Genomic DNA, 25,105 nt, shown 5'->3' with positions numbered 1-25,105 from the left:
TTTCCATGACCTGTATTTTGTAATTTAAATCGCAAATATCAGTTAAAAATCGTTTAGTTAAGCAAAATGCTCTAAATAAGTGAGCGTGTTTTATGTCTAAATGTTGCAACCATTCAGGATTCCATCTAGGCGTCCATCCGTTCCATCGGGAGTACACGGTGAACAAATCGAACAACCCTCCAGCATCGTGTTACGTCACGAAGAAATCGCCTGCGATTGGACAAAATACCGGAAAAGGTTTAAAACAGGAAGCGCTTTCGATTATTTACCAACGATGTGAAGTAATCATGTGCGCAGAAGAGGAATCGCAATTAAAAAACAATAAATATTTTTAAACCCTTTGTAAATCCTCTGCCAGGAATATGGCTTGCTTCTTCAGACGAATAATAGCAGCGAAGGTAATGGTATTGTGAAAAAGAGGTGACATTGCTATGATAACTTTGTGACTGTGTGAGTGTCCTTCAGGGCACGGTTGACGCTAATAGCTCTCGCATTGAATTACATTTTTAATATACATGTATCCACTTTTTTTTTCCTTTAGCTGGGCAGGACGCTGCATCAGCCCGATGACGTCTTCGTACCTGCTCTGTCAGCTGTCCCAGTCTTTAAGAAACAGTTAAGCCTTTTGTTTTTCCCTAAAACTTGACTTTTAACCACATCCTCGAAAGAAAAAAAGAAAAAAAGTGAAACATTTCTCCTCAGGCAGACTTCTGACTTTAAGCTGACAATTAGCGTTTTAAGAAGTAATGGCGTCTTACCAGTCAGTGGAGACATCCAGACGCAAACAGAACACTTGGCCCAGCAGGTAGGACTGATCAGATATGGGGAAAAATAGCAGAATAGTTAGTATGAATTTTAAAAGAAAAGAAAGTAAATGTCTGCTTCACTGTTCTGAGACTCGAATGTTTGCGTCAATATTCCCATGTGCGATGTGATTTTTATGTATTTTTTTTAATCAGTTGTAGACCCCACACACGAAGACAATTTTTTTTTAAATAAAAATAAGGCATTCAACTTGGTCCTCTGTTTTGTTATTTCTAAATCCTACTGTATATTTTTCAGCTAAAGCGGGACAATGTAGTGGAGGAGATAACAGCGGGAAGTTCCGTAATCAACTTCAAACTCAACCGCGAACTTCTTGCCCAGGTTAGTCGTATCGTTCACAAATACTAACTTGACTCCATCTGCCGATTCTGCCCGTTTACTCCTGCAGTTTTGTGTTCTAGAAAATCCTACAACCGTTTGGAACGGAGCACCATGGCAAATTCGGTCTTCGTAGCGAACTTTTTAATTTTCTTCAGAAGGGAACGACATTAGTAGAGTACAGGTATGCTAGATAGAGTACAAGTACACAACATATGTGAAGTCTTGTAGCTTGTGTACGAGTACTGATACATTTATATGTTCCAGCTCTCCAAACATTGCCAAAAAGTTCCACGCAGGACACTTACGATCTACTATTATAGGTGAGTTTTTGGGAGTAATATTAAACATGGTAAAAATATGAAACTCTAAACGAGGATCTTTGTGAAGGTAACTTTGTCGCCAACTTGAAAGAGTCTCTTGGGAACAAAGTCATTCGAATGAACTACCTCGGAGATTGGGGAATGCAGTTTGGTGAGTAGTTGTTGGAATTTTTCATCAAATATCTGTTGGTTTAATGAAATCCTTCAAATCTCTGTAGTGAAATTAAATGTATCTTCAAAATTTGAGTCACTGCAGAGAAAAGTTGTTAGTGCCAAAACTGAAAGTGTGAAAAACAGTTTAATGCTCGATCTACCGTAATTTCCGGCCTACAAGCCGTGACTTTTTTCACACGCTTTCAGCCCTGCAGTTTATGCGGTGATGCGGCTGTTTTGTGTAATTTTTTTAACGGACGCAAGGGGGCACTCGAGGAGAAAAGGTGGACTATATGTGCCGAGGAAGTGACTTTTACCGGTATGTTTTTTTTTTTATATACCGGGTCTGTTAGCGCTGTGCTAGCATGTTGCTGCTGTGTTACTGCTGCGTCTCAGTGATTTTTACCGGTATGTTTTTGTTAACTGGCCCTGTTAGTGTCGCGCTAGCTAAGCTAAGTTATTCAAACTTTGAAAACTCTTTCTGTGTTCCGCCTTTCTTTGTAAATATCTTGTTTCAATGTGGGTACTTGCGGCTTTTTACACAGGTCCGGGTTATATGTATCTGTATCGAATAGTATTTCCTTTAGAAATGTGCTGGGTGAGCCATATAATCCGGTGCGCTCTGTAGGCCGGAAATTACGGTACCTCAATTCATCACTCTCAGTCTTTGCACATTTTCTCAGCGAGCTTCAAACATCTTTACAGTCTTTCACAGTAGTGGGAATGTTCTGTCCTATGGTACTTTTGCATCGCTTCATTTTATTATTTTTTTTTCAGGTTTGCTGGGAGCAGGTTTCAGCCAATTTGGGAGCCAGGAGCAGTTGGAAGAAAACCCTTTACAGCACTTGTTTGAGGTGAATTTGCAGTTTGACCAATCAGTCAAACGTGGCACAATGAGAAATAATAATAATAAAAAAAAAAAAATAAAGTCAAACAGCAGCGAAAACGACCCTACACTGTTACCTGTCAATGGTAGCGTGGCCGAGTGGTCTAAGGCGCTGGATTTAGGCTCCAGTCATTTCGATGGCGTGGGTTTGAATCCCACCGCTGCCATTGTATTTACTTTGCAAATATTTGGGAGGATCGAACTACCTATTACATAATTATTTCCCAAGGTTCTCACCGCTAAACGGTTACCATTTGTATCCTAGCAGTTATTGCTAGCTAGTTTATAGGAGAGCTAATAGGAAGCCAGCTCGATGAGAGTCAAAATATTAGAAACAGCTGTCACTATGATGCCAAGCTTTTAAGATAGTAACAAATAGACACAGCGAAGCAGCCGATTGACGCACATTCTTTTTTACAGATTCTTATCCAATATTTTTCCACCTTTCGTAATTTCCGGCCTACAAGCTGTGACTTTTTTCACCTGCTTTATAACCCTGTGGTTTATGCGGTGCTGGCGTTAGCACGGTTCTAACATGGCACGAGCGTTAGCGCACCTGGTTATAAGCCTCGGTACACAGAAAGCGTTTAACGCACTAGCTAGTCTTATAACCAGGTGTGCTCTGTAGGCCGGGAATTACGGTATTTTCAGATGCAATCCTTAGCAATATTTGTTGTTTATATTTCCCTTGAGACAGGGCTGCGGTCCCATCTTGTGGCATGTTAGTTCCGAGCTACGACGTTGAGCTCACAGATCTCAATTTAGCTTTTGCCTGTCGGGGCAGAGCAGAGTTCAGCCTTGAGAGTTCATTTTATGTTTCGTTGCGCTAACCCCGCAAACCAATATATGAATTGGAAGCTCCACTGTATATTTCTCTTGCAGGTATACGTAAAGGCGAACAAGGAAGCCGAGCGCAACGAGGACACGATGCTGGCGGCCAGGGACTTCTTCCGACGCCTGGAGCGGCACGAGAGTCGGGCTGTGTCGCTATGGCAACAATTCAGGGACATCACTGTGAGCGAGTATCGGCGTGTTTACGAGGTGCAAACCGGGTGCTCCGCTGCTGTTTTGCGTCGTCCAACGTGAACTTCACGGTGGTGTGTACTCACTCGCAGCGGTTAGGGGTCCACTTTGATGTCTACTCGGGGGAGTCTTGTCACCAGGAGGGAGTTGACGAGGTGGTGCGGCAGCTGCAGAACCGAGGCCTGTTGAAGACCACAGAGTACGTGCTGGGATCGGATCAGTACTTGATGTAATGGCCAATTTGAACCACGTGACGGGCAAAGTTAGTACAGGGAGTCCTAGGTCTACGACTGAGATCCATTCCTTCAGTAGTAACTTAACTCAAATAACTCAAAAAAACTTGATGTACGGTGGTGCCTCGGTTCTCGACCACAATCCGTTCCAGAAGGCGGGTTCGTAGAGAACCGATTTGTTGGAAAACCGAAGCAACCCCCGCAAGAGTTATGTTATTTCCATTTTTTTTTCCAGGGGTTTGTTCGAATTGACAATAACAAAGCGCTTCGTGGATGGGTCAGGTGGTCTGGCCAGGCACGTTCGGTTATTTCCGGATTTTTTTCGGCGGGTGGGAATTCACAACAGAGCGCTTTGTGGGTGAGCTGGTCTGGCCGCGCGTTCGGTTATTTCCGGGTTTTGTTGGGGGCGTTCGAGTACCGATTTTCGTTCGAAAACGGAAGCGAAAAATACTTCGACATTTTCGTTCGAAAACTGATTTGTACCAAAACAGAGACTTTCGAAAACCGAGGTACCACTGTATACCTAGCATTATATCTCCATCAGAATCTATAAAAATCAATGAAAATGTACAACAGACGTCACAAGTGTCTGACAAGCACAATGCATTAGCCAAAATTCCTCTGACGTTGTTTTCCAGGAAGGGGACCGGCGTTGTGGATCTTTCACCCGGAGACGTGAGCAACGTTTGCACCGTCCTCCGCAGCGATGGGACAAGTTTGTACATCACCAGGTGGGTGCCATTTTCAAACCTACGATTTCCAAATCATATCTCACTATCTCTCAGCTTTGAGTTAGTATTTGGGCATTGTAGTTATCTCTTACCTTTTTTTTATTTTTTTTTTTTTATTTATTTTTTTTTTAAAGGGACATCGCAGCAGCCATTGACCGGAGAGAAAAGTACAATTTTGATGAGATGATTTATGTGGTAAGAAGATATAAGCGATACAGAAAATAGGTGGATGGACGTTATTTGTGTTTTTCAAATCGTTGCGAATTACACTGTAAATACGTGATCATATCATTGCATCAATTTATGTTGCTAATTCAATTGCAACAGTACTTTAATTTCCAGCCTTCAATCCGTGACTTTTTTTTTCCACACGCTTTCAATCCTGTGGTTTATGGGGTGATGTATGTGCTGATTTTGTGCATTTTTTTCTAACGGCCACAAGGGGGCACTCGAACCGAATAGGTAAGAATAAGACTGGTGGAATATATGTGCCGAGGAAGTAACTTTTACCGGCCCGAGCACTAGCATGTTACTGCTGTGTTACTGGCGTGTCTCAGTGATATTTACCGGCAAGTTTTATTTTAACCAGCTCTGTTAGCGTTAGCACGGCGCAATGAATGGCACTCATTAGGTTAACATGGTTACGTGTCCTTTTATAGCCGTTGTTGTGCTGCTTTTGTTTTGTTTGCAGACAGATAAAAGTCAAACGCATCACTTCCGGCAGTTGTTCCAGATCCTGCGAGCGATGGGGCATTCTTGGGCTGACAGGTAGATGGCGCTACAGTCTCAACACAAACACACACACAAGAGTTTACATAGCCTAATGTGAAGCGTTGGCGCAGGTGTTCACACGTGCCATTCGGCCTAGTGCAGGGCATGAAGACCAGGACCGGTGAGGTGGTGTTCTTGGAGGACGTTCTGGACGAGGCTCGGGCTAGGATGCTGCACAACATGAGCCAGTCAAAAAGTACGACCCGCCTCGCTTTTACTCATCGGCGTGCGCGTCGCTTTTCATGCCTTGCTCGCTAAATCCAAGTGGACAGTTTGTCTCTTGTCAGATCATATGAGGTCAAATATATTTTGTTGATTTACTGAGAGCCTATTGATAATAACACTTCACTTTTATTTGAATGTTTAAGCCTTGGTGAGCGCTTAATACTTTCTCTCTCTCCCGCTGCAATCCCACAGTGACCAAGGAAATGGACGACGCAGAGGACACGGCGCAAAAAGTGGGAATCAGTGCATTAATAGCTCAGGTGAACAACAATGACGACGACAGGCCAGATGTGCAGCTTTCATTCTAATTGTCTTTTCAAAATGGTGTAAAAAAAATGAAATCAAAAACCATGTTGTAGGACTTCAAAGGTCCGCTGCAGGGGGACTACAAGTTTGACTGGGACAAGATGCTGCAGGCTCAGGGAGACACGGGCGTTTTCCTCCAGTATACGCATGCACGCCTCTGCAGGCGAGTTTAATCCATTTATTTTCTTAGTCGCTTATCCTCACAAGGGTCGCAGGGCCTGCTGGAGCCAATCCCAGCTGTCAACGGGCAGGGGCGCGGTACACCCTGAACTGCTTGCCAGCCAATCGCAGGGCACATAGACACAAACAACCGCACTCACAATCACACCTAGGGGCAATTTAGAGTGTCCTATGTTACATGTTTTTGGAATGTGGGAGGAAACCCACGCAGGCAGAGGGAAAACATGCAAACTCCACAAAGATGGGCTTACTTCAGTAGTTGCCTGGTGCATCGTCCACTTAAAATAATAAACGCCTCCCTCAAATTGACTCCTCTGTTAAGAAAATGCTCTGTAGCCCTTCATTCACATTAACTGCGTCCATTTAATTTTTGTTAGCCCCTGGCACGATTTCCAACGATAGAATTCAACTTCGTTACCAATTGTGTATATAAATGCTAAAAAGATGAAATTCTGTGGGATGAATTGCAATGCAGAATGTGACATTTGGAATGGTTGAAAAATGTAAGACAAAGAATATATCTTATCTTGGGCATTTGTGCAGTTTAATACGGAAGAACAGCAACATCGACGCAGCCACATTCGACCCGTCGCTCCTCACCGAGCAGTCGAGCGTTTCCATTCTTCAACACCTACTCCGGTAAATTGCGCAAACGAGTGCTAACGCTCCAGTAGTCCTACTCGTCATTTTGAAAATAAATCCACACACCCCCTTTTGCCCATCTGCAGCTACGACGAGGTGCTATACAGGTCGGCCCAGGACCTGCAACCCAAACACCTGCTCAACTTCCTGTTGAAGCTGTGGTAAGGGACAAGGCTGTTCGGGTGTGAGCGAGTGGGACATTTCACGCCTGTTTGGAGATGAATGGACTTTTTTTTTTTTTCTTTCTCCCTCTCTCTCGTAGCCACTTGACTGCCTCGGCGCACAGAGAGCTGCCAGTCAAAGGGAGCCCACAACAAGTAGCCCAGGTGAGGAAAAAAAAATATTTTTTTTCTATCAGGTCAGTCTTCTTCGGGCACTCCGGTTTCCTCCCACATCCATTAATTGGAGATTCTAAATTGCCCCTAGGTGTGATTGTGAGTGTGACTGTTGTTTGTCTCAATGTGCCCTGCAATTGGGTGGCAACCAGTTCAGGGTGTACCCCCCCTGCCTGTTGATAGCTGGGATAGGCTCCAGCAATCTCGTGACCCTTGTGAGCATAAGCGGCTAGGAAAATGGATGGATTTCAAGTTGAAAACTGGACATTAAGATTTGCACCCATCAGAAAGCTGAACATTCCAAATCAGAATCAGCTTTATTGGACAAGTGTGTAAAAAAAAAAAACAAAGAATTTTTCTCCGGCAATCGGTGCTGTCGGGAAATGAACTTCATTCAGAATAAAGAATAACATAGCAACAAAAACAATTTGGAATCATGTCACGCATTGTTCAAGTTGGTAAAGGTCTCCTAGATTTATTATTATTTTTTTTTAATCATGTCACGTGATGACAACAGACCTTGACAATGATTGTACTTTGAATTAATCTAGAAATCAAAATGTACAAAATGAGGATATATTTTTTTTAAAACAGTCTTTTCTGTGGATTTTCTGAATGCTCAGGCAAGAAAGAGACTTTTCAGCGGGACCTGCTCGGTTCTGGCAAACGGGATGAAAATTCTTGGGATCATTCCAGTCGATAAAATGTAAATATTTAATCATGAGTTCACTTATTAAAAACAAAGACAAAAATCTGTTAAATTATGTGCATTTATCTTATTTGTAACACAACATCAGCCCGTCACTCTTTGGACTGGCTTGACCTGTTTGGCAGCAACAAGACTGTTAGAGTGATTGTTAATATTTTTATTATGGAGTTGCAAAAAAGCCAAAGTATCATCCTTGTTTATATGAGTCGGTACAATCAACATTATACAATTTATGGCTGCATTTCTGTATACAAGGAATCTTCAAAACAAAGATGATACTTTGGCTTTGTTCCAAGACCATAATAAATATTTTAACAATAATTCTAACAATGTCCACAATAAAAAAAACAAAAAAATCGGAATGCTAACCCTAACGACATAACTCCACGTGGGGAACACTTTAAATTTGCATGTGAGTAAAAACTGGATTTGATTTTGGATGTATTTGTTCACTTTTCTTTAAGTGTTAACAAGTGAATGGATCACATGCCTACAAGTGAATTACTTTTCTTTGGGCTTTTTTTTTTTTTTTAAATCACTGAAAATCATCTAAACAACACCAACTCCACTTTGGGAACAGGACATGTGAGTACGAATTGACTAATTTTTTTTTTTTTTTAATAATTTTTGGACGTTTTAGATTTTAATTTTTGTCTTTTGAGTGCGCTTCGGTCTGAGGAAGACCTTATATGGTTGAAACGTTGCCAATGGCACACCCACTGACGTGATGTCACCTTTTTGATGTTTTGATTTTGTTTGTCCTTTTGCTAATTTGTTTTTCAATAAAACCAACTGACTGTATAGTTACAGCTTGAGTTCGAAAATAAAATTAGATTTTTTTTCTACAACCAAGTACTGGATTTTTCTTCAACGAAAAGGACAATGAGTGGCGAGTGGACAGTGGTCCGTTACGACCAGCGTGACTAAGCGTACTGCCAACAGCAAAGGAGAGATGAGGAAGGTGGGTGGCCCAGGGGGATGGACCGTGCACCTCCCCCCCAATCCCGCAGGGGGAATTATATTCCATACTCTGGGAGAGGGAGGGCTCGTTCCCCATCACCTAACCCTACATTTAAATTCAGTCTTCGATTAACAAAATAAATACAGGACTTGCAAATGGAAAACGAGAGATAACATTTCCAACTGGGTACTGTTAGGAAAATAAAGAATTAAAAATACACACAACCCTAACCCAGGTCATTCAATCCGGAGTGAACCTGCTACTTATGCCATATGTCACAGAACACTCACTGGAAAAAAAAAAAATGGAACTTCATGAAAAAACATGTGCCGCTCCACGCATGCAGTGAAGAATTATTTCAAGCTTTCACAAACTGTTTTGGAAAACAAAATCTCTTACATGGACGGGGGCTAGGTGCTTAGACTAGTGGTGGTTCCAAAAGATGCAGTAACGCTGGACAGGGATCTCAACCTCGAGAAATTGTACAAGGTTGCCTGTAGCGCTTTAAACGATGTGTTTGCTTGCTTCAAAAGATTGGTGAAAAACCTGCCCAAGGATGACCTCAGCCATCCCACCATCCAGAAATTAATTTACGACCTAACCTCATTTGCAATCCTGGAAAGGGACATGAGATAGGAAGTCAAAGTGGTCTCATTCACCACTAAATTTGGCAAGCGTGACCCAGCCCCGCTTGACGTTACCACTCTTTCAGACCCGGAGGAAATTAAAAGCATGTCAATACACATGGCCATGGCCACCAAGTCCAAGAACCCAAAGATTCACCCATTGTTTGCAAGGCACAGAATCCTGGACTTGGTTTGGCTGAGTGGGTTTTTTTGTTTTTTTTTAAACATGTCTAGGAACCCACAAGGGCGTCAACTTCCAATCTAACATGAACACAATGCGGATCAATGTGGACCAGACTCTGCGCCAAGTGTTCTCAGACAAGGGAATTTATAACTCCCTCCACACTCACTACACGCAGCCGTACAAACATCCGGTCAGCGGCGTGCTAGTCACCAGCAACAACACGCCCGCCATAAGCGATCCAGGCAATACATTAATCATATGTCAGAGTTGGGACAATAGATGGTGTGCCAGTTGCCCGGGCGTCTTGAATAAGTTACACCTATCAAGCCACTATTTAATGTTTGGTAGGTCGTGTGGGTGATGCCTTCAATTCCCGACAGGGAGTGGGGCGATACGCAGACAGTTGGAAGTGTTACCAGGCGGAGCTCGCACTGGAACCGCATGACGACTACAGCGGCAGGCTTGGAACGAACAGCATTTCATTCTACTGCCGGACACACAAGAGGGGGTTTCTGGGACTGGGGGACTACAACGACGCCAGCGTGAATGACTCACAACTGGATACAGAAAACAAGGCTCATGCGAATTTGGGCACTTTGCTAAACGCTCGACACAGAGCCCCCAGTCGTCGAGAGCGCACTTATTAAGGTATTGTTGTGAGACCTTTACACGAAACACACATAGGAAGAACTCAAAACTGACACACCACCTGCACTGCTTACTGGAGCCATGCTAGCGGAAACGCTCTGCTCTGCGTTTGACAGACTGGACCTGTCCTTCTCCAAAAATGTAGAGCCCTACAAGGAACACAGCATACCATGGATGGAAAAGGTCCTTCACAGGCTTCCACCCAAAGTGTCAGGAAGAATTCTAACTACAACCCTCACATACATCTCAAGTGTAGCCATGGTGATGGCGGGGGTGTTCGTGGACTTCACCAAAATGAAAGCACTACTGACAGACATGGTCATCGGCGAGATCACGCAAAAACATTTCCAAAATTTAACAATCTTGGGAAAATTCACCCTAACAAAACCAATGAGAGCGAACATGTGGACCCTGGCACCAGACATCCCCTACAGACTGATGAAACCTCCGCCTCCTCTAAGCCAAACACACCAAAACAGTTGCAGCAACCAATGGAGGACGTCCAAGGAACGGAACCCCAAGACGACATCAGGCCCTCATGCTCACCGAAAGCATAGTTATTACCGATTGGCACCAGGAGGAACTGGGATGAGGGGGAACTGTCTATGGTCAACAAGCAACACACCTGCAACTACAAACAAGCGAACGCCTTCTATTTGGCCGATTGTAGAAAGATTGGAATTCCTGCCAGACACTTCAAAGCGTTCAGACACAATGTGTCCTTGTCATTTCAAGTATAAAAAGGTTCTTTACATTCACAATTTCATGTATTACACAAGGGTTTGAAAAAGCGGAGAGAACAAAAAAAAAAAAAAAAAAGAGAATATCGGTATTGGAATGTTTGACCCACTAGAAAAAGCCGTATTGTGTTTCTAAACAGTGCAACCTTTAAGATTTGAACAAATGATCAGTGCCACATTGCACTTCAGTAGAGCATGCATGTGATTTGACTGAATGGGGGAAAAAAAAAAAAAAAAAAGACTGAAAAATAGCAGGGGGGGGGCCCTCCAAGCATGACCAAATTTGATCACCAATTTTAACGTTCAAGTTTTATAAATTGTATTATGAATGAAATATATCTATAAATAAATGCTATCCTGTTTTCAAAATGTACACAACATGATCGTTCATTATTTAGATGCATACCTTTACCTCCAAAAATTACAAATTCATCTAAGTAAACTACGAGAAGTGAAACTAAATTGAATTCAGATTTGCATCATGGTGTGCAAGTGTGCTTTTCATAATGTGTATATCGTATCCATTCAAAATCTTTTTAATTGCTCATTTTTGTAAATGATTGAAACGCATGAATTTGTCAAGAATTATTAACGGCAAGTAATAATACAGACGTTTTTACAAGTAATTGCTTCTGAACTGTCCCCTCGTTATTGACGACTGTCTGCAACTGGGGTCGGTTGTTTCGGTGGATCTTGCCTCTCAATATCAGGAGTAGTGGAAGTAAACAAAGGATGAAATCCGTAAGGCTTGCTGGCCTTGGGTTGACATCCAAATATACCAGCTATGGAAAAGTTTTCCTTGCTTCCAGTTGATTTACCGTAATTTCTGGCCTATAAGCCGCAACTTTTTTCGCAAGCTTTCAGCTCCACGGTTTATGCGGTGATGCAGCTAATTTGTGCAAACGGCCGCAATGGGGCACTCGAGCGGAAAAGTTGAGAGAGAGAGAATGGTGGAATATATGTGCCGAGGGAGTGACTATTACCGGTCCGGCACTGTTAGCGCTGCGCTAGCGAGTTACTGCCGTGTCTCACTGATTTTTACCAGTATGTTTTTTTTAACTAGCCCTGTTAGCGCGGTGGTGCTAGCGTTAAACTCCGTGTACCGTCTTTGTAAACATATCGTGAGGCCATTACCTGCCTGTTCCACATTCGACCAATCAACAGACGCGCATCACATTTTCCGCCTCGCTTGCAAAAGACAGATTGGAAAATGAACGAGTGTGGTTACAGTCGGAATATTGCAGAAAAACTTTTTTTTATCTATGCAATTTAAAAAAAACGGAATTCCGCCTATAAACGGAAAAATCACGTCTGGTAGAGAGGCATGACAAGTTCTGTTCAGCCATTACAATGAAAATGCAAAAACAAAAAAAATAAAAATAAACTTCCCTTAATTAAGTGGTGCTGCAGTGCTTCATTTACACCAGGGGTGCCCAATGCATCTCGTCGAAGAGTCAATTGCGAGGCAGTTTTGTTCGATTGAGTGACCAAAAAAAAAAAAAAGTCAGCCTATCATCCATCAGTAGCTTGATTCAGGTGTGCCCAATATGTCGATTGATTGACAGTCAGTTTGACCAATCCTGGCCTTTTCTGACGTGTCATTGCAGTCATGGCCTGAAGTTTTGAGAATGACAAGTATTGGTTTTCACAAAGTTTGCTGCGTCAGTGTTTTTAGAACTTTTTGTTGGATGTTACTATTTCATAAACTGTGAAAAGGAGGTGCCTGGCCATGGACCCAAAATGTCTTTGTTCTCTCTGGGCCATGCAGCTACCACTTTTGCCTTTTGGCAAGGTGATTCATCCTGCAGGCAAAGGAATTGTTCTTTACCAAACTGTTTATGGATTGGTTGGGAGAAGTTGCTCTCAGAGGATTCTTTGGTACCATCCTATTCTTTATTCATGGCTGTTGTCCTTTGGAAAATTTGTGAGTGAGTCCAGTCCCTTGCCTGAAAAGCAACCCCACGCATGAATGATCTCAGGAGGCTTTACTGTTGGCATGACACAGAACGTTTGGTCGTGCTCCCCTTTTCTTCTGTTTTTTTTTCCAGATGCCATGGCCAAAACAATCGGAAAGGGGACTCATTGGAGAAAATGACTTTTACCGCAGTTCTTGGGAATCCGATCCCTGTACGTTTTGCAAAATATCCGTCTGTCCCTGATGGTTTTCTTGGAGAGAAAAGTGGCTTCTTTGCTGCCATTTTTGACACCAGGCCATCCTGGAAGTCTTAGCCTCACTGTGCTTGCTGCCATTCCTGAGCAAGCCCCGCAGTGGTGGTGACCCAATCCTGCAGTTGAATGAATTTTGGGGAACGGTTCTGGCATTTGCTGGACTTTCTTGGACGCCTACAAGGTTTCTTCAAAGCAACTGAACCCCTCTCTCCTTGAAGTTCATTCTCATAGCAAATAGGGACTTTGCAATTAATTTCAAGTCATCGGATGACTTATTCTGGAGTACATTCAAGTTTCAATCTAAAAAAAAAAAGGCAGTAGATTTTGTGAAAATTAATCTGTCATTCTCAAAATTTAAAACTTTTGGGCACGGCTGTAAACATAAAAGGGTGTTCCAGCAAGCTGGCCTCGCTTTTTTCAGAGCCCGCATGAATGGGTCCTTTCTTATAGAATGATTGACGACAACTCAGTTATTATCGGGGAGAAAAACAGCAAAGTTCCTCTTCCTCCTCAGTCCACGTGATGGAAGGACCCGATCCCTGAGGTCCCTCTTCAGTGAGTCAGCGGAGCAGACTCACACAACAATCAATTTCTTTTGGGACTCTGTGTGTGCGATTTCCTGGTTGAGTGTGGACGTGTCCTTATTTGGAAGGCCATATAGATAGATAGACACGCACACCAGGAAGGCTCCGGACGAGAAAGTGGTCGCTGCGGGGGAAGAGACCACATCAGGAAAGTTAGTCACATGGCCTCGACGTACTGTGCACGTTTACACTACTCATGAAAAAGTGATATATTTGGCTTGCAATTGAACATTCCGGATGAACCTTAAATGCACCAAAATCTTTATAAGCGTAAAAGCAAAATCCACAGGCATTCAAAAGTTGAAAGATGAATTACTGTAATTTCCAGCCTATAAGCCACAACTTTTTTCCCTACACGCTTTCAGTCCTGCTGTTTATGCGGTGATGCAACTAATTTGTGCATTTTTTCTGACGGCCGCAAGGCGGCACTCGAGCGGAAAAGGTAAGAGTGAGACCGGTGGAATATATGTGCCGAGGAAGTGACTTTTACCAGCCCGGCCCTGTTAGCACAGAGCTAACGTGTTACTGCTGTGTCTCAGTGATTTTTACCGGTATGTGTGTGTGTTTTTTTTTCGTTTTTTTTTTTTTAACCGGCCATGTTAGCGCGGCGCTAGAATTAGCGTGGGGCTAGCGTTAAACTCCCTGTGTATCGTCTTTGTAAATATCTCGTGTTTCAATGTGGACTTTAATGTGGGCACTTGTGGCTTTTACACAGCTGTGGCATATGTATGTACCAAATGGTATTTCTTTTACAAATTTACTAGGTGAGGCTTATAACCAGGTGCGCTCTGTAGGCCGGGAATTACCGTAAATTGACCCGTTAAGGTTATAGTGCATTTTGGGTTACATCAGGATTGGGTTCATCCGCAAGCCCAATAACAACATGATCACTTTATTATCCTTAATCACAGGCAATTTAAGTTATACAGTTAGGTACTATAGACTTCAAAACTAGTTTCCTTGGTTATTTTCTCATGCTCATACTATGCTATTTTAACATTAATATGTCAATACTTTTGTTGCATAGTCCAATTTACAAATGAGTACCTACCGATGAAAACTTCATTTATTTCAGTAGTTCCATTCAAAAAGTGAAACTCAGCATAAAAATTCACTACTGTTCCATGATTTTGGTGACCATAGGTGAAAACCAACAAAAGCCATCTGGTGCGCCATTTAGATGCACCAACTAAAGAAATCAGAATATTAGATAAATGAAACAACCCATAATTGGCATCTTGATAAAAACATTCCCGTTGACTACTACAATTGAGTTTTACTTTTTGAATTGAACAACGGAAATGAATAACCTTTTGTACGACTTTCTATTTTAATCCTAAACCCGGATGGAAAAATGTTTTGCATTTTGAAAGGTTTGAGGGTAATCCCCACAAAATATAGCTCGTCATCTCTAACAAAGACAATACTGTAGATGTTACACACCTGCATAAAGAATGCGTCAATACGAAAGAACCTGTCGGACTGCACAAACGTGTCCGCACTTTATCACAACACAATGCACACAATGGACCAAGGAGATTATCTTACTTATGTGCAATCCAAACAAGATGACGGACGCCACGGTGGATAGAACAATGGCGGCGGCGGCAGAGAAGCCCTTCATGATGTTGTCCGTGTACTTCACCACCACGGACGTGTACAGGCCTCCCACGCTTGCCAGGACTGAAGGAGAATGTGCAAAATGACATCAAGCGTAGCCAAGAATGTCACCAGAGCCTGTAGCATCATTGTACTCACATACGACGCAACACACCCATGGTGTGTACCCGAAGAAGAAGCCTTTCTTCACGACCTTATCGCCGTCATTTACCCCCACTGCAATCAGGGTGATCAGGATACCCGACAGGTACATCTGGATGTTCTTCAACCACAACGATGTGTTGGAGCTCTTTAGCACCTTCTCAAAGTACACGCCTGAGGCACAGTTATGAAGCGTGCGGTTACAAGCAATGTCACGCCGATTAAAAGAACTCCAGGGGATGGTTGGCGGCTACCTGCGAACCCGGAGCACAGCACAGCGATAACGATGGCCATGAACCCGAGAAAAGGGTTCTGCTCAATCTGGACACAAGAAGAAAGGAGATACTTTTCACGTGACGTCATGGGTCATACGACATTTGTTTACCATGCCCACTGGACGGCAAAACTACAATACAACTCGCGTTTTTTAGTGATCTTTTTGTGAATATTGGCTTGCTTATAAGCGTCTTATGGCCTTTTCATCTTGGTATATCTTTGCGTGGCTTATGATTGTAAGAACAGACAGAAAAAGGGGTCTGACACTTCAGGTGTTGTTTACTTTTTGCTGGGCATTCAGCTAATTCACTGCGGTATCCTCCACACTTGTTCCATATCTTTACGGAGGTCTTTGGGCTGTCAATATGCCTACTAGCACCCGCAGTGAAACTTTGCTTTCTGTGTTTGCGGCGGATAACGTGAACCTCGTGGCTGTCGCTAGCCGTAGCCTTTAGCTGCACTTTTGCTAACCCGTGGCAGCGGCCTACGCCGATCGCTTTTTTCGAGCGTGCGCGCCGGCCCCTGGCTGTGTAACTTTTCGCACACACTCGGTGAGTTGGTTGCAAAACCTATGCGGTCTCTGACTCTCTCATGGCCGTTTGTGTTGTTACAGTGTTTAACCAACAGCTTGAGTTCTGTCCCAAAGTGCTCAGATGACTCAGTTACTTTGCGCCTTCTCGTGAAACTTGTATCTAGCAAATATGGGGTTTGTCAAAATCAGATAATTTTCCGTAATGATTTTTTAGCAACTTATCTTCGTCTCCGGTCAGTGCCCACGTATTGCAGACATCCCGTTCTTTATCTCTGAGGAACTGCACATTTCCTCTTCAGCTCTGTCTTTAAGCGGTCCTGTGAACAGGAGTTCGGCGTGTTGCTTGAATCTCCGCCATGCATCTGGTCAATTGGATGAGACCCAGTCCATCCTCAGGCTTGGACCATCAAACCTACGCCTCCATCATGGTCAATTCGTCATCATTTTTGTCCCCCACCCTCTCCCTCGAGTTCCTTTTTTTTTTTCTCGTGAGTCCGTAGTTATACTACCGTCACTCTGACACCATGTTATAATCTTGCTGTTGTGTTATTGAATAACGTAGATGTGAGTCTAACTATACCCCCCCACAAGCTCAATTCCTTATCGTCCTGTCTTGTCGCGCCCTGCTAACGAAACGATACTTGTCATACAAGCTCCTCAATCACCTCCAGTTACAGTGTTCGTTTGTCAAAGGACTGTCAAGCTAAGAGATCAAACAATGACGGTAGCCAAAACATGACAGTATAGGCTTATCGCTTCCGAGCCATGATATGTAGACACGATCTTTCCGTCCAAAATAGTGTAGTAAATCAAAAAAACATGTGGTGGTGTAACATCAAAAAAAATATCTATTATATGAGGGAGTCTCAAAGTAACGCTACGCAAAAGTATCACTGCCCAAGTACAGTTCAGTTATATTTCACTTTTTGAGTTACAGTTACTTACTTCTTTTTTCCTTACAGCTTTTCCCATTAGGTGTCGCCACAGCGTGTCATCTTTTTCCATCTAAGCCTCTACCTTTGCCCTAAGTCCCATCTCTATTCCTTTCGCCTCTCCTCAGTCCTCTCACTGTCTCACTTCTTCGCTAATCTCTTTCCTTGTATGACTTCCTGTTTTTTGGGGTTTCACCACCGGTTCGCCTTCTCCCCTTTCCTACCAGAAGACACACCAGGTACTCTCCTGCCTGTCTCTCTGATCATGAGTTACAGTAACTTAGAATAATATTAAATATACTTATTAGGCAAACAAAAAAACTTTTTTTTTAAAAATTATACTTGAGCCTACTACATAACTATTACAATATTGTCAATTATTGGAGTACTTGTTGAGCCAAGTATTTTTTTAGGTGTTTAAAAAAATAAAAAGGTTGTGAAAAAAAAAAGAAAAGAAGAAAAGAACCACTGCATAATATAGCGCCCTACATGAGTTTGCCAGAGAGAGATATTAGATAGTGGGGAATGAGTGACTGATTCCAAACACGGCCACAGATGTAAGTGGATGAGTTTAGAGGCGTACTTGGACTTTGGTGGCATCTACGGGCTTCCACCGCACGAGCATGACCCCCAGGCACAGCGTACTGATTGCGAACCACTGCTTCTTGCTGAGCGAGCGGCCCAGCATGATGACCATGCACACCGCCGTGCACGGGATCTTCAGCTGATATGTCACCTGCGCACGGAAACAACGTCAGGGTCACCGATCCGCCTGTCGATCTCACGCTCAAGAGCAGAACTAGGTAATTAAATCTGCAATTGTAACACTGAAGACAAATATTTTTAAGTCAAAGAGAAAGTCGCAAAAGAGAAAACTTTCAGATCTGCTTTGTCCTCCATAAAAGAAAACAAAGCAACTTTGTTTTTAAAGGGAAAATTCACTCACTGAAAATAACAGTGCATACACAAAGCCCCCAGGAGGTCCGGCAGCGAGTGAACAAGCTTATGTCCCACGCGTAGGCCTACAAGTAGTCAGACTCCGCGACATTCCTGTCCGAAGAACCATCCGAATATTAAACATTACTGACACCCACAGGTTCAAATCTGTATGGACGTATTCCTTCGTCTTCCAGATACTTCTATTTCCTCATCAGATGACGATAAATCCGAGAAATCAGCGCTGACAATAACTGTGTAGCAACGTAACAGAGCCTCAGGTTGACCACATGACACGTCACATCGCGCATGGAGGTCATCTGATTTGCCGAAATGTCAGGGAACATTCAAAATTGCCGATATAAACAACCTTAAATGATATCTGATGAAAATCTTTATTTTTAAGTTACAGTACCAATGATATGACCTATCTGATACATTGTTATTTTCAATGAGTGGACTTCCCCTTGAAGCGAAGGCACTTGGGAAAACTGATCAACATGCTTGTCTATTTTCTGACATGCTTGGAATCAAACACTTCCATTAGCAAACTTAAAAGAGCACCTGGGTCTAATAAAAAATATGAGCAACCACACAGGCCTATCAAAAGTCTCAATCACAACTCTGATCAACGCGAGGGGAGAAACAATAATTTCCAAATGGAATACATTGGCACATAATCCTTGGATTGCAATTACGTGATAAAAAATGCGCCCTCAAATCGAATTGCCGCCATTTCTACAGACAAGCGTGGTGTTGCAGACGACATCACCATGGCAACGTCCACAGACTCACGTGGAAGCGGCGAGCGCCAATGTTTTCTGCCTACTTTAATTTACTCGATGATGTCGCCAAAGCTAGATATGAACCGAAGATCAAACTCTGTGACGATATCGATCCGTATCTTACAAAGGATCTGAAAGACTTCCCTGAAGTAGACTATCCGGACACTAGAAATACACATGCTTACCGCTTACAAAAATGATCAGAACAGACTTCCAAATAAACATTTGCCTCGTGTACTCGAGCTTCGTTCAGATCTGCACGTCGAATATTTGCAAGCCTTTTTTGTTGCCGTTTTTTTTCGATAACTCCATTGTATCTTCTCCTTCATGCAATCTAACCTCTGAAACACGGAAAAATCACTTCCCAATGTCTCTGTTGCCGCGATTTCCACGTCCGTAGACGCAACAAAAATCTGGCATGACGACGATGGACAGCTGACTGCTTGTCTGCAACAATGGCGGTCAAGTACCTGGATGAACAAGCGCGACGCCACGTGCAACCCAGCCATAGTATTGTCATCCTTCTGCCTGGAGAGGGAATGCATTGATGCATTGGTACAAGTCATGGTTTGCAAGGTCTTTGGTGATGGTTATAACAACCCCCTGGCCAATGATGTGATCACATAACGACTATAATGTAACTCTTTCCTACAGGACAAGTACCGTCACACCAGACCAGGTACGCAATCTATTTTAACTTTGCTTTAACACCATGAGATTCCTCTCTCCATTTCCCATGAGGCTAAACTGATACAAGAAGGCCCTTTTTCACACAAACACCCTTGCTGCTTCCAGGCTGAGCTTACCTGATAAACCGCCGCATCAAGGTTGCTCAGCGCCACGAAGGCCATGTTGTTCTGGAGTGCGTATACCAACGATGGTACACTCAGCTTCAGCAGCTCTCTGGGGTTGTTCAAAAGGTGCTCCTTTATGGTGGCCAGCAGGTTCTTTACACTGCCGCATTCCCTGAGATGAACACATGTAAGCCAGGATTGACATTTAACTTTTTGCTCACCTTTCGCTATAGCTCGAGTCCAAGCTCGATGTCGACCACTCGGGATTTTCATGAGCCAGAATTCTGTCGGATACTAGGGGTTATGTGCAATAAACTTCCACATTCCGTTAAACAGGTTGAAGCACTTGGGGAAAATGAGTTATTCTCCTTTATCGTTGGAGCCAGGGTCTGACTTCACATCTGAGTGTGCTTCCAAACACAACTTAAGGCTGACTCACATCCACAGTAGGTAGGTGCCCAATCCCCTGTTCAAATTTCATGTTATTGTAATATGTTGCAATGGCAGTTCGAGGTGGGCATGCATGCTGTGCTCCTCTGACAAAACCGCTGGCCCCCTATTCTGTACCTATAGCCCCTCCAACTACCATTTCACAACATTCCTGGACCATCGCAATAACACATTGTTTGTTTTTTTTTTGTTTGTTTTTTTTAGAAAAGGGCTACTCATGTGGCCCCTGGGGGTGACCTATGCATGGCGACCCTTGGTTAGAATAGTCTCTGAGAAGCGATTTCTTACACAGGTGTGATGAGGTGCGAACGTGGTCGCAGAACGCATTAAACTCGTATGTCAAGGGACGACAAAGGGAGGGTTCGTGAAACATTGTGACCGATTTTCGGCGCATTAACGTTGGTTGTCACTAAATCTCATTGACTTTCATATAAAATTGGCAAAGAAACCTCGTTTTCTTGGCTTTTTTTGTCACTTGATCCAAGTTTGGGCTACCCGGCGCAAAGTTTCTGTACAACCAGAATATGACTTAAATACGAAAGGAACTGATGACCCATGTAAGCAGCCTCATGCACACGCGCTTACCACGCCAGCATTCCGGTGCTCAGTATGAGTTTGATGACTTCGGTGATGCAGACGGCGGTGGTGGTGAAGTAGAGCTCCTCTGGCGAGACGGTGGTCCTCGTGTAGCGGAGAGCCACCGTGTACGCGGCCGCCACCAGCGTCATCACAGTCAGGCAATACAGCTTGAACACTAAGGTCACGTTCTCTGGGAGGGGGCAGGGGGGATATATTATATTAACAGGGTTGTCTGAAAATGATGTCAAAGTTCAAGTAGCAGCTTTCACCTTGCTGCCATTTCTTTTATTTGTGTGCGTGTGGCTAACTTGCTATCGCCGCGACAAGCTAGCATGAGCCAGTTAGCTGAACGAAAAGGGTTTTGGCGGTGGACAAACTAAATAAACTCACCGCCGCCCATCGTTGCTGCCATGTACGTCCGTCCGTGCTGTTAGAAAAGTGAAATCATATTGGTTACAAACAGCAACAGGCTAGCGGGCGGGGGGAAGCACCACCGCGTTAGCCTTGCCTGAGCAATAGCAGAGCGGCGTGCAGCCGTCTGCTGCACTTCCTCCTCCGCCGACGTAGCGGGACGACAACTGCCCACCTCCTGGAACGTTGCCGGTCGTCCGTGTGAGCAAACTTGTCGTCCTGGTTTGCCTCGAAAGTTGAAACAAGACATAGAACGGTCCCCTTTTAACTGCGGTTTTGGCCTCCTCCTTTTCTGACTCAAGTACAAATGACAATACAAGATTTAATGATTTCATTCACGAAACGTGCCTTTGATGTGTTTGTTCGAACAAATTTAGAACCTCAGACCAAGCGAATATAACGCAGGAGCGGAACATTTAATAGCAAACTCAATACTTGTATTCATAATACAGGAAATATTTAAACACCTCTAGTCTCTAGGCCTTAGACCAAGGGTTACCAACGGGTTGCCCGGATGGATCATTTAACGTTGCCCAAGAGGCATGTTCCAAAAATAGCACAGGTGAAAAACTATTATTACTATTATTTGTTTTACATTTTGAATTTGACTTGCTTGATTAAAAATTTAATGTCATATAATATAAAAATGTTTTATGTATAATAAACTGCTCCCAACAGGTCATGTAGCCCTTCACACGATTGGTGCTCAAAAAGTAGCCTTCAAGCATGTTAAAAAATAGCACACGTCAAAAACTGTTTTTATCATTTCTGCTTTACACTTTGAATTTGACTTGCTTGATTAAATTTTTAATGTCATAAAAATGTTTGATGTATAGTAAACCGCTCCCAACAGGTCATGTAGCCCTTCATACGATCTGTGCTCAAAAAAAAAAAGGTTGGTGACCACTGCCCCAGACTGAAGACCTTTTTCACCCAATGTTTCCAGTTACATATTTAAAGGCCCAACAAACTGATGGTGGCAGTTTTTATTTCTCTCTAAATGAGTTTTTATCCTTCAAAGCTGCTATCACATCAAACTGCAGAAGGATCAACCTTCTATTAAACTATTTTTTTTACAAAGACCTGTATTTTTTTTTGTCAAAGGTGCGGTTGGTACAGCATACAACATAAGCCCGAGTATATAGAAGTACTGTATGCATTTATCACTGCAAATAGTGAAGATAAATTACATTTAACCAAACGCAATCAATCAACTTGGCAGGAAAAATGAATCAAAAGGGCATATACATGTACAGATGATGTCAGGGGAAACACTAAAGTCCAGTAATAGAAAAATATCAAAATGGATTCCATCAGATAGCCTATATCAGGGGTGTCAAACTCATTTTTGTCCTGGGCCATAGTTTAATCACCAAATATATTTTTTCAATCCACAACCATAACCAATTATGCAAACAGAAGACGTGGATAACAGTTAGGTGAAGTATTGTTTAAGTTAGTGTATAAAAACGGTTGGGCAACAGTAATATGCATTATCGTAACATTGTTTATTATAATGAGAATCTGGAATTTGTGTAGAGCTTTAAGCAAAAATCATTAAAGTTGATGAACATGACTTGCTTTCACGGGCCGCATAAAATGACATGGCGGGCCACATGTGGCCCCCGGGCCATGAGTTTGACACCTGAGCTCGATCTATATGATCATGTTTAAATGAAAACATTTCAAATAACTGGCATCACACTAAACTGAATGGTGCAAAATATGATATTGTATCATTCCCCCCACTGAATCAGACTGAACAGTCTACATTGGGCCAAGTTCACAAACTTCAGTTTTTAAGATGATTGTTTGTGACCAAGCTTCTCCGACAACCTCGCACCACGATGAACGTCGCAGTGTGTAAAACGCAATGAAATCCAAACCACGAGAAAGAGAAATGGAAGCAATCAGTGTTGTCACACTTGCACGTTGCACCTCTTCATGTTTGAACCCCCGATATTACGTTGCCGTTGTCACAGCTCCCCCGGCGTGCGGATCGGCGGGGCTGCTCTTGGAGGCGAAGCTGACGTGGAAGCAGTCCGGTCGCCGCCGCGGGCTCAAGAGTTGGCGGCGGGCACGTGCTCGAAGCCCTCGCTCTCCCTCACCAGCGCCCTCTCCAGGATGACTCTGCCCTCCTTGTAGCGCTGGCTTTCCTCCGTGGCAAATTCGTACATCCAACCCAGCTTGCTGTTGCAGTTCTTGCAGCTGACGTCGCGCACCATGTGTCTTCCCGTCAGCATGACCCTGTCTTGAACCTCGCTGTGCTGGAGATTTACAACCTGGGGACAGAGAGCAGATTTAATTGCTTAAATAAACCCGTCCGACTTTTATTGGTACCCTTAAACCACCTGCCTGAAAAATTGAATGTGTAACATCATGGCCACATATTTATGTAAGATGGGTTGCAGCATTTTGTCTTTATACGCAATCATATTTTTCTATTAACTGAATGCTGGGAAAATTGTAACAGAAACAGCAAGCACACTCGGTAAAAATCTGATGTCGTCGGGTTCAGATGCTGATCCCAGAAAACTCGTTCATTTTTTTTTTTTTTTTTTTGACAAATCTGGATTATAACAGCTGTAACAAGTTACCCAAGCGAGACTGTAAAGACACTCCAAGTCCAAAACGCCACTGAATGAGCCAAATGAAGATCATGGTCATAATTAACAAGTACGACAAAATGATTTAATTACACCCCATTTTAACTATTTTAATATGCAAACAATTAGTTAGTATCTCTGCTTTGAGTCTACATGCTGGCCTCTGTTATTCCCTGAAAACTCACTTATTTGCTGTTTTTGACTCAGGACAACCCAATAAAGGGTTACTTTGGGGCCATATTGTGAAATATTGGTTATTTTTATTGTTAGATTTCGTTCTTTGATGTTTTTACATATGCATTTGAGTTTTGTTGCCAACTGTTCTTTTTTTGTAGATTAAATATTGTAATTTACATAATTGAACAATGTACCCTCACTTAAATAAAACACAACATCAGATTTGCGGGCAAAACAACGCAGACAGCGTCTCCGTCTTGAGTCCGCAGGTGAAGTCGAACGCAGGTACCTTATTGAACAAGAAGGCCCGGCCGGTCGCTCCAGTGAAGCGGGTGGAGATGAGCTCCGCTCGGTTGGTCAGAATGGTGTCGCAGTTGGCACAGGAGAACAGTCGAGTGCCTCCAATGTGGTCCAAGAAGATCCGTCCCATGGTGCTCACTGACGTGTAGGAGAAACAGAACAAGCTGGGGTCAAAAAGGAAAAAATAATGAGCCAATAGAACACACACAAGAGCCTTTCCTGATGCACACATTTGGGTAAATTGACCCAGTGACTAGTTTTTCCAATGGAGAAGCTAAATGGTTAACAAGAACTCTTGATTTGTGGTTATTTTACAGCACTGATGCGGCGGCGTCGTGCGATGGTGGTTGAATTAATAGTGTGCGTGTGTCGGTGGGGTGGGGGGGGGGGGTGGAAAGTAAATATTATGTTTACTTCCATATTGCAAACACCATCGGGGCTGGGACGTCGACATCGACAACAAACATGAACAAGAGGCAACGTTTCCTACCTTGTGTCGATTCGAAATAGAGGAGTGCTGTATTAGAGATACGTTTGCCCAAGACCGTTTTCAAAACGTTTTCCCGTTTTATGATGTCAACAACAAAAAAGCAAGGGAGACGAGCCAAGCAGCCACAAGAGCTGTTGTCGACTAACGTATCACACACTTCCGTTCATTTCAAAATAAAGTCCAATTTAGCCAAGGTGTCGCTTAGTTTGGTGAAATTGCACTTTTAATCTGGAAAACAAAACATTAAAACGATTAAAAAAAAATCGATTTGCTCGAAGAGTGGCTTTCACGCATCCACATATGTTGCCAGTTAGATCCAATGACGTAGAATAAATACTGGACTGCGTAATTTGCATCCAACATTGGTTCCGCCATGGGCAACAGGCTCTGACTTCTGGTCAGGGCAAAAGCACATTATTATGGAAAACGATGCGATAAATCTATATAGTTGGGATGTTTTGGATCCCTAGACACATGAATATAATCTAAATATTTGCAGCATGC

General features: G+C 43.1%; 3 protein-coding genes and 1 non-coding gene across 7 annotated transcripts; 2 read left to right on the top strand and 2 right to left on the bottom strand.

Moving 5' to 3' along the window:
• Positions 1-257: 257 nt before the first annotated feature.
• On the top strand, positions 258-7,710 carry rars2 (arginyl-tRNA synthetase 2, mitochondrial). 2 transcript variants are annotated; one of them, XM_061811737.1, is made up of 20 exons: positions 258-398; positions 542-615; positions 703-805; positions 1,063-1,146; positions 1,227-1,327; positions 1,411-1,466; positions 1,534-1,617; positions 2,397-2,473; positions 3,388-3,546; positions 3,621-3,727; positions 4,400-4,492; positions 4,627-4,687; positions 5,184-5,260; positions 5,335-5,459; positions 5,681-5,748; positions 5,848-5,957; positions 6,518-6,613; positions 6,703-6,777; positions 6,879-6,942; positions 7,575-7,710. In XM_061811737.1, the coding sequence occupies exons 1-20, from the start codon at positions 363-365 to the stop codon at positions 7,659-7,661; spliced, it is 1,737 nt and encodes a 578-aa protein (XP_061667721.1). In that variant the 5' UTR covers positions 258-362; the 3' UTR covers positions 7,662-7,710. The 2 variants fall into 2 exon arrangements, with proteins under 2 accessions (XP_061667721.1, XP_061667722.1); XM_061811738.1 differs by lacking the exon at positions 4,627-4,687 and having other exon boundaries at positions 5,361-5,459.
• trnal-uag (transfer RNA leucine (anticodon UAG)) lies at positions 2,591-2,672 on the top strand. Its single transcript has one exon. It is a non-coding gene; the product is annotated as a tRNA-Leu (tRNA).
• On the bottom strand, positions 7,238-21,870 carry slc35a1 (solute carrier family 35 member A1). 2 transcript variants are annotated; one of them, XM_061811740.1, is made up of 10 exons: positions 21,724-21,870; positions 21,126-21,693; positions 21,008-21,044; positions 20,624-20,807; positions 19,601-19,760; positions 17,657-17,809; positions 15,588-15,654; positions 15,331-15,507; positions 15,121-15,255; positions 7,238-13,696 (listed from the first exon to the last, which is right to left on the bottom strand). In XM_061811740.1, exons 2-10 carry the CDS (start codon positions 21,276-21,278, stop codon positions 13,563-13,565), a joined length of 1,200 nt encoding a protein of 399 aa, XP_061667724.1. In that variant the 5' UTR covers positions 21,279-21,693; positions 21,724-21,870; the 3' UTR covers positions 7,238-13,562. The 2 variants fall into 2 exon arrangements, with proteins under 2 accessions (XP_061667724.1, XP_061667723.1); XM_061811739.1 differs by having other exon boundaries at positions 21,126-21,845.
• Positions 21,871-22,168: 298 nt separating this feature from the next.
• LOC133496323 (protein yippee-like 5) lies at positions 22,169-24,917 on the bottom strand. Of its 2 annotated transcripts, none has more exons than XM_061811742.1 (3): positions 24,602-24,917; positions 24,101-24,275; positions 22,169-23,310 (listed from the first exon to the last, which is right to left on the bottom strand). In XM_061811742.1, exons 2-3 carry the CDS (start codon positions 24,239-24,241, stop codon positions 23,089-23,091), a joined length of 363 nt encoding a protein of 120 aa, XP_061667726.1. In that variant the 5' UTR covers positions 24,242-24,275; positions 24,602-24,917; the 3' UTR covers positions 22,169-23,088. The 2 variants fall into 2 exon arrangements, with proteins under 2 accessions (XP_061667726.1, XP_061667727.1); XM_061811743.1 differs by having other exon boundaries at positions 24,101-24,249.
• Positions 24,918-25,105: the final 188 nt, after the last annotated feature.

The sequence above is a fragment of the Syngnathoides biaculeatus genome, chromosome 23, assembly GCF_019802595.1.
Source record: "Syngnathoides biaculeatus isolate LvHL_M chromosome 23, ASM1980259v1, whole genome shotgun sequence".
In the NCBI taxonomy this organism is placed as follows: Eukaryota; Metazoa; Chordata; class Actinopteri; order Syngnathiformes; family Syngnathidae; genus Syngnathoides; species Syngnathoides biaculeatus.
The sequence above is the reverse complement of the archived record's forward strand: the minus strand, read 5'-3'. Positions and strand labels throughout refer to the sequence as shown.

What these genes read in the sequence shown, in the direction of transcription:
- slc35a1 (XM_061811740.1), bottom strand. Translation starts at nt 21,278, where the DNA reads ATGTCTTGTTTCAACTTTCGAGGCAAACCAGGACGACAAGTTTGCTCA. An exon ending in ATGGGTGTGTTGCGTCGTAT is followed by an intron (nt 15,256 to 15,330) that starts GTGAGTACAATG and finishes ATTCTCCTTCAG; the next exon opens with TCCTGGCAAGCGTGGGAGGC. An exon ending in CTTGTTTGGATTGCACATAA is followed by an intron (nt 13,697 to 15,120) that starts GTAAGATAATCT and finishes CTTCCCCCGCAG; the next exon opens with CGACCACTTTCTCGTCCGGA.
- LOC133496323 (XM_061811742.1), bottom strand. Translation starts at nt 24,241, where the DNA reads ATGGGACGGATCTTCTTGGACCACATTGGAGGCACTCGACTGTTCTCC. An exon ending in GGGCCTTCTTGTTCAATAAG is followed by an intron (nt 23,311 to 24,100) that starts GTACCTGCGTTC and finishes CTCTGTCCCCAG; the next exon opens with GTTGTAAATCTCCAGCACAG.
- rars2 (XM_061811737.1), top strand. Translation starts at nt 363, where the DNA reads ATGGCTTGCTTCTTCAGACGAATAATAGCAGCGAAG. An exon ending in CAGAACACTTGGCCCAGCAG is followed by an intron (nt 806 to 1,062) that starts GTAGGACTGATC and finishes TATATTTTTCAG; the next exon opens with CTAAAGCGGGACAATGTAGT. An exon ending in ACGCATGCACGCCTCTGCAG is followed by an intron (nt 5,958 to 6,517) that starts GCGAGTTTAATC and finishes GCATTTGTGCAG; the next exon opens with TTTAATACGGAAGAACAGCA.